Below are 7,113 nucleotides of genomic sequence, written 5' to 3' on the forward strand. Positions count from 1 at the left end.
GGAAGGACGTAGTATTTGCAGAAATATTATACACATATTTTCTTTTTAGTGGGCCATAGTTCATATTACGTGGATGAAACAGCCCTCGCACTTTTGGGGTCGGTACCATATTTGGACGAATATCACGAGATCTATTAGAGCTAGAGGGGTGGATTAAATATACCATTGAGTATACGGTCTTTATGCAAAATGAAAAATGTCTACCTGAATTGCAACTCGAGCGAAATTTATTTTTCTCCAAATTAAATTTTACGATATTATCGTATTCTATAATTGTGAATCATTTCCTTCGACGGTTATCGTTGGAAAATTTCTGTGGACGTTAAAGTAGCACCTGAGACATCTTGGGACTTCCCTTATTTCTTCGTTTTAAGAGCCACTGCTAAAGCTGGGCGAGTCAGATAAATTGCGTCGTCACCTTTTAATGAGATCATGAGGCTGAGGTATTTAAAGAACATCTCCCTCGCTGCTTGTTACCGATAGCGTGGGTATTTTTGCTGACGAATGCTTTTTGTGGCAAGATCTCTGTCCAACATTGCAGTAGCCGCCATTGTTAAGTCGCTGAAAGAATCAGACGTTAATACTGAAGCTGCAGGTTCATTCAATCTTCTTAACATTGTATTAGGTCTTGGAAAATAATTTCGTTTTTGAAATTTTTTTAAGAATGCTAGGATATAAAATATGACAGATTCTATCTAGTATGATTTTAATTCATTTCGGATCTAAAAAAAATATATAAAACAATCTTCTTAAAAACCACGCTTATATTAAAATGCAAGGAGAACATAATCTTTTTAGACATTAGTGATTATAAATAAAAGCGTGGAGCGTTAAACTATATTGACGTAATCTTCGTGGGCGCTCCACGCTTTTATTTATGGTCACCAATGTCTAAAAAGATTATTTTCTCCTTTTCAGTGCATTATAATATAAGCGTAGTTTTTAAAAAGATTCGTTTATATATTTTTTTATTTCCTACTTTTTAGTCTTATTTAAATGGAACGCAAGATATAGTAATACTGGTATGAAATAGTAAGATATATATGTAGAAACGCAAGATATGGAAATATGCGAGAGAGTGGATGACTCCGGGAGACGACGTCTCTTGATAGAGTCCGGAATTGTACGAAATGGAACTGAATGAACGGTACACCACAACCACACTGAGCTCCTTCGGTGCGAAGTGGGCCAGTGGAGTGGGGATGAGTCGGAGTGGGAACACGTAGTGGAGTAGGGAGCGCTGGGGCGCGGAGTGGGGATCGCTGAACGCGATGACGTACTACCGAGGGTCGCGCGGCGAGGTGTGACGGTTAATATAAAAATCTTTCTCCTACACGCACAGTTTGTTTTTTAATATTGTATTATCATCCAGTTCTGAGCTATGTTTAAAGTTTCAAGTCTCTAGCTCATCGGGAAGTGGTTTAAAATTCGATTATAAGATTTAATGCATACAACGAGAACGACAACGACAATTCGGCAAGCGAATATAAGCGTGGTAAAAACGGTACTACCACGGAAAGAGTGATATTATTTGATTCGAATTTCTGAAAATTCGTGTACAAAAATTGCAAATTGCATAAACATCCGCAGTCTAGTTATTACTTAACCTTATTTTAAATCGCAAAATCCTTGTGAAACTCATTTACACTGCATTAAAAACATTTGTTACGTCATGAAAAATAAAGGTGATATTCAGCTGGATCACCCTGTATATATTGTTCGCGCGATAATTTACATTTTACTGAAGTGTTTCTGGAAATTAAGGATAGATCCAACATGATCTCGTTGTCATTACAACTTTCAAGAATCAGCGACACCGAATTGTGTCCGACGTTTTAGCATTTAGATTCCCATTGTACACCTGTAATCGTTTTATCCACCCATGAATATTTAGCTGGGAAACGTATAGTGAACTCGAAGATTATTTCTCGTGCATAATCAAGATGTTAAATAGGGAGCATGATACTCCGAATATTGGGGTGATGAAACTTTAACTAAATTTAGAGGAAACGTTTTAAACACGCAAGTAGGTCGAGAGGCTTCGATGATCAAATTTCTATCCTTCAGACTATTTTCGCTGCAACCTGCTAGCGATAAATCGTGTTTATTCATATTCCTGTTCACTCTCTCGCATGACCAATAAGACCAATCATCGCATGGAAATTCGCGTCAGTTCGCAGAAATCGGATCAAGGAAAATATTTATTTTTCACGAGAATTCATTTTTACTGGCCTACAAATCTTCTTCTATTTCAAAATATTGCAATTTGTGTTGTAAATAATCGTGTCGTAAATTTTACCTGTTGCCATCAAATTAGATATTAATAATGAGCATCCTGTTCCGAGAGTATAATGTAATGAAGATCACTTCCGTCATCATCATCTCTCTCTCTTCTTACGCCGCGCCGCAAATGTGAAATCCTGTGGAGATCATTTCCTCTGATCCTAGTTCTTGCCCTGAGACATGTTTTCTTGTCCATGTTTTATAGGTAGATGTAATTTATGTCCGTCACCTCCTTTCTTATCACGACTCCTTCAGCCGCCGTTTCATTTTCCAATCGGTGCTTGCAGAGTAATAAAATAATAATTCAATTTAACAGCGTGTGTTGTGCAAACATTTTTCGTCACAATTTCATGTTCTTAATAAAAAGAGAAAATCAATTATTTGCTTTAAGAGGATAGAGTATAAAGCGTGCTCTTATTCGTTAAAAAATTGATTCTTATTCCAATCGGTTCTTCCAGAGTAATAAAATAATAATTCAATTTAACAGCGTGTGTTGTCCAAACATTTTTCGTCGCAATTTCTTGTTCTTATTAAAACGAGAAAATCAATTATTTGCTTTAAGAGGATTGACTATAAAGCGTGCTCTTATTCGTTAAAAAATTGATTCCTATTCCAATCGGTTCTTCCAGAGTAATAAAATAATAATTCAATTTAACAGCGTGTGTTGTCCAAACATTTTTCGTCGCAATTTCTTGTCCTTATTAAAACGAGAAAATCAATTATTTGCTTTAAGAGGATTGACTATAAAGCGTGCTCTTATTCGTTAAAAAATTGATTCTTATTCCAATCGGTTCTTAGAGAGTAATAAAACATTAATTCAATGTAATAACGTGTGTTGTCCGCCCAAACATTTTCCGTCGCAATCTACTGGCAAGATCAATTATTTGCTTCAAGAAGATAAGGTAAACAGTGCTTTTATTTGTTAAAAAATTGGTCCTTTTGCATGTATAAAGAACATGTCTGGATATATAAAATGGCGACAGACCAGCATATGATAAAATTAATAATACCTCGATATCATAAACTTAGCGTGAAATCAAATTAGCTACATCAAATGATGATTATATCGTTATCAGTGTTTTGATGGCTGAAAGATCGATCGGTCCTCATCCGCTGGGAAGTGCCGAGGAATTTAATCTGGCAGCAGCAATTGGCCGGGAATCGAAAGAGCTCCTGTTTAATCCTGCCATCGTTGAACGATGCCAGTTGACGGTAAATGTATTTCTGCTCGCACGAAGTGGCATAACCGGCCGCGAATCCTTGGATCAGTTTGCACTCTCCTCCCGCGTTGCTGAATATACAAAGAGACAATGAAGTTACAGCGATCTCGAACAGGAAAATAAATACTGTATATACTCTCACCTGCAAGTCTCGACTCGTACTCCTTGAGTGTAGTTCGGGTGGTTGACGACGCGCAACCATTGATTGTCTACGGTCTCCGCGGTCTTCGGAAAGATCACTTTCTCCTAAAAAGAGAAGTAACACTGCGTTAAATTTCATCTGTTCAGTATACTTAACACATTACCGACCGGTGATTATTGCGTAATTTTGAAAAATCTATGGTACATGGCTAAACACTTTTTAATAGAACCTTCATTAGCAACAGCAATTATAATTATTAAGATTGCAATGTAAAAGAACCGTACCGGGTACAAAATGTATCAGATATACATACAGTGGGCAACGAAAGTATTCGAACGTCCTTTAAAACAGAATAACTGTTTTACAATTATACCAAACGACCTGACTTTTTTATTATCAATTAGAATCATTGGTTTATGAAATGATATGAAAAAGAAGATTTTCCAAAAATTATAATTTACAAGCTGACATGCAAAAATAAAAAAAGCATTTTTTAAAACTGTCTTATTTGGGCCTTTAATGAAAATTTAAAATATATGTTTTGTAGATCTGTAGTTACACACCTGCTGAAAATTTCATCGAAATCGAAATCGAAACGAAGAAAGATGTACGATTCTGTGGATTTTAAGCAGAAACTGATCAAAAGTCGAGTAAAACTACGATATTCACCATTTTTTAACCGCTTGTAGCTCGTCTGTATGTTAATCGATATCGATGAAATTTTCAGCATGTGTGTAACTACTATAGACCTACAAAACATATATTAGATTGGGGAAAAAGAAATTCTCAAGCGGAGAAATGATGGATTTCTTTTTCCCCAACCTAATATTTTAAATTTTCATTAAGGGCCCAAATAAAAAAGTTTAAAAAAATACCTTTTTTATTTTTGCATGTAACCTTTTAAATTATAATTTTTGGAAAAACTTTTTTGCATATCATTTCGTAAACCAATGCTTCTAATTGATTATAAAAAATCAGGTCGTTTGGTACAATTATAAAAAAGTTATTTTGTATTAAAGTTTTATAAAAATTACGAGAATGAGTTTATTTAGATTTTTCTGCATTGATGCCAAGAAACAGGAGCTGCATATAAATTGATATCTTGTTTCAAGAATTTATCAAATACTTTCAAGAAAAACAATATAATAAGGAGAATCAAGTAAGAACAATAATAATTCAGTTTAAGTTTCTATTAATTCCTCCCATTCGACAAGGATTTGTTCGAGCACACTGTTCGTGCGAGATTAAATATTGAAACATTAAAATAGACATTCAGACTCAGGATCAGACTCACGTTGGATACGCAAAGTGACTCGCTGTCGTGCCATCGGAAAGTGACATCGATCTAAGAAACAAGAAGTAAGAAAACGGTATAAAATAAATCTCTCGTATCTTCTTTCAATTATTTGCCACATCGAAAGGAAGATAATACGAATGTCCGAGAGAATACTAACCTCGTCGACGTTTTCGTAACGCGGTAGATTCTGTTTTGCGATCGCCTTGCTCACTGATTCCATGGGGTAATTCGAATCATCCTCGCAGTATGTTGTCCCTTTGCAAACGGGGACCGAGGCAACTTTCTGCTTTTCGGATTTATTGTCGGGAAAGAGGAACTTGTCGTTCGGCACCGCGTTGTTTTCTGGAAAATAGTTCGAACATGTTTATTCAATTTATAAAAATAACAAGAATATTTTTATCGAAATTTTTGGCCATATTTTTAATCCTAACATTGCGGAGGCGCTTTAAATTTGAATAAAAATAGTCGTTCCCAGCACCGACGCGTAAAAGGGTCTTACGAAGTTCCAAGAACGTGTCCCGAACATTAAAGATGGCATTACAATATTTATCGAGCGACGAAATAACGAACCATCTCTCTTATTGTTGGTGGGAGGTTGTGGCGTTCCTTTAATTCTGTTTTGCGGACTGAAAGGCCACTTCAAACCAATTCTTGGAGAAATACGGACGTCGGAGTCGCCGTTGCCCGATACTGAAGGTTCCTTATCGAGGTTTTTGTAGTTTAAATAACTTTGATGGGATTGCTCGTACCATTGTATCTGACAGTGGACGTTGTTCAAAATCTGGAACAGAAAAATATTGTGCATACGTTTGAGGACTTAGGAAACCTTCCCTTGAAGCTTTCGAGTCGCAAATCTGAAATAAACATTTTCTTTCTCCTTCGAATAAATCAATCACTTGTAAATTACTTCTCTGCTGCAACCTTATTTTTACGCTCGAAGAGTCGATAATAAAAATTTAAGCGAAAAGAGATAAGAATTTTAATGGGAGCTAGTCTCGTCGATGTTCGGCACGAGTAAAAGGTCAAACTCCTCTGTAATCAATGACTAACTCCCGCTTTGAGACTTCCGGTAAGTTGGTGACCTGAGATCGCTCAGCTCCGAACACGAATTTACTCTGACGTTGAATAGTGCTTCGATAAAATATTATTGCCGAATAAAAAAGCAGCGATCGCGTCTTTTCTAAAACATAATATTACAAACAACTGATCGAGTCGTCGCTAGACGGCGAATTTTATGCATTTATGGCAAAAATGGGTCGATGTAATTTAAAAGTTACATTATTTCCAACCTGTTGAACATGTTAAGACAGAAAATAATTTTCTATTTCACTCCACAATTTGTTGTAACTCACGTAGAACATTTTTATTTTTCATAAAGATCTAGTCATCACACAAGAAGAGTTCTTAATTCATTCAAGTATTTCGATAATGGTTTACAATAGTTTATAATTACTGAGGGACTTACCCAGAAGAGAATTGATACTTTCAGGGCACGCATGATCACGTCTTCTCTCACCTCACTGAAATGTTGTACCTCGTTTATCTCTCACGACGAACAAAGTGGTTCAACTAAAAAATATTGTGTTTAATAAATCGATTTCTTATTCGACTCACTGCAAGTGTGGATCAACGTCGTTCAAGAATCAACTAGGAACGATCGCGAGTGGTACACGAAACTGATAGATAGACGACTTTTCGACGACTGATCCTGCGTTTTTCGAGTCCAACAATGGCTCGCACGCCGCTATCGTCTACATCCGCTCCATTGCATCGTCTTGATGCTTGATACTGAAAGCCACTTCCAGCTGCGACGTACAATTTTTCTATGCTACCGCGAAAAGCTCTGTGAATCACGGATTCTTCAAAGCGAGCCACAGACAATTAGACAATGGACATAACTTTCTTTGAACATCATATTAGCCCTTTGCACTCAAAATTGTCATACAATTATTCAAAATAGTTTTTAAATTATTCAATTCTTCTGTATTCGAGAAATTGCTAAAAATTCAAATGTTGTGTGAGGAAACAAGTTCGATTTCATGAGCATAGTGTAAAAAAGATTACATAGCATAAAAATCTTTTATATTGGAAGATATAGCTTGATTTATATATGTATATATACATATATATATAATTTTATTTATCAGTAGCGGACAAAAGTTTAAGACCGC

The 7,113-nt window shown here is 35.9% G+C and overlaps 1 protein-coding gene across 1 annotated transcript; it reads right to left on the reverse strand.

Annotated features, from left to right (window-relative positions):
- Positions 1–3,181: 3,181 nt before the first annotated feature.
- Positions 3,182–6,722, reverse strand: LOC143214118 (protein spaetzle-like). The gene is made up of 7 exons (XM_076434765.1): positions 6,557–6,722; positions 6,408–6,462; positions 5,513–5,723; positions 5,100–5,284; positions 4,940–4,990; positions 3,646–3,749; positions 3,182–3,574 (listed from the first exon to the last, which is right to left on the reverse strand). Exons 2-7 carry the CDS (start codon positions 6,438–6,440, stop codon positions 3,334–3,336), a joined length of 825 nt encoding a protein of 274 aa, XP_076290880.1. The 5' UTR covers positions 6,441–6,462; positions 6,557–6,722; the 3' UTR covers positions 3,182–3,333.
- Between the last annotated feature and the right edge of the window lie 391 nt (positions 6,723–7,113).

This window comes from Lasioglossum baleicum, chromosome 12 (genome assembly GCF_051020765.1).
Source record: "Lasioglossum baleicum chromosome 12, iyLasBale1, whole genome shotgun sequence".
In the NCBI taxonomy this organism is placed as follows: domain Eukaryota; kingdom Metazoa; phylum Arthropoda; class Insecta; order Hymenoptera; family Halictidae; genus Lasioglossum; species Lasioglossum baleicum.

Excerpts from the sequence above, each read along its gene's own strand:
- LOC143214118 (XM_076434765.1), bottom strand. The coding sequence starts at position 6,440 with ATGCGTGCCCTGAAAGTATCAATTCTCTTCTGG. Across the intron at positions 5,724-6,407 it reads AAGTATCAATTCTCTTCTGG|ATTTTGAACAACGTCCACTG; the intron begins GTAAGTCCCTCA and ends TTTCTGTTCCAG. Across the intron at positions 4,991-5,099 it reads GTTACGAAAACGTCGACGAG|ATCGATGTCACTTTCCGATG; the intron begins GTTAGTATTCTC and ends CTTGTTTCTTAG.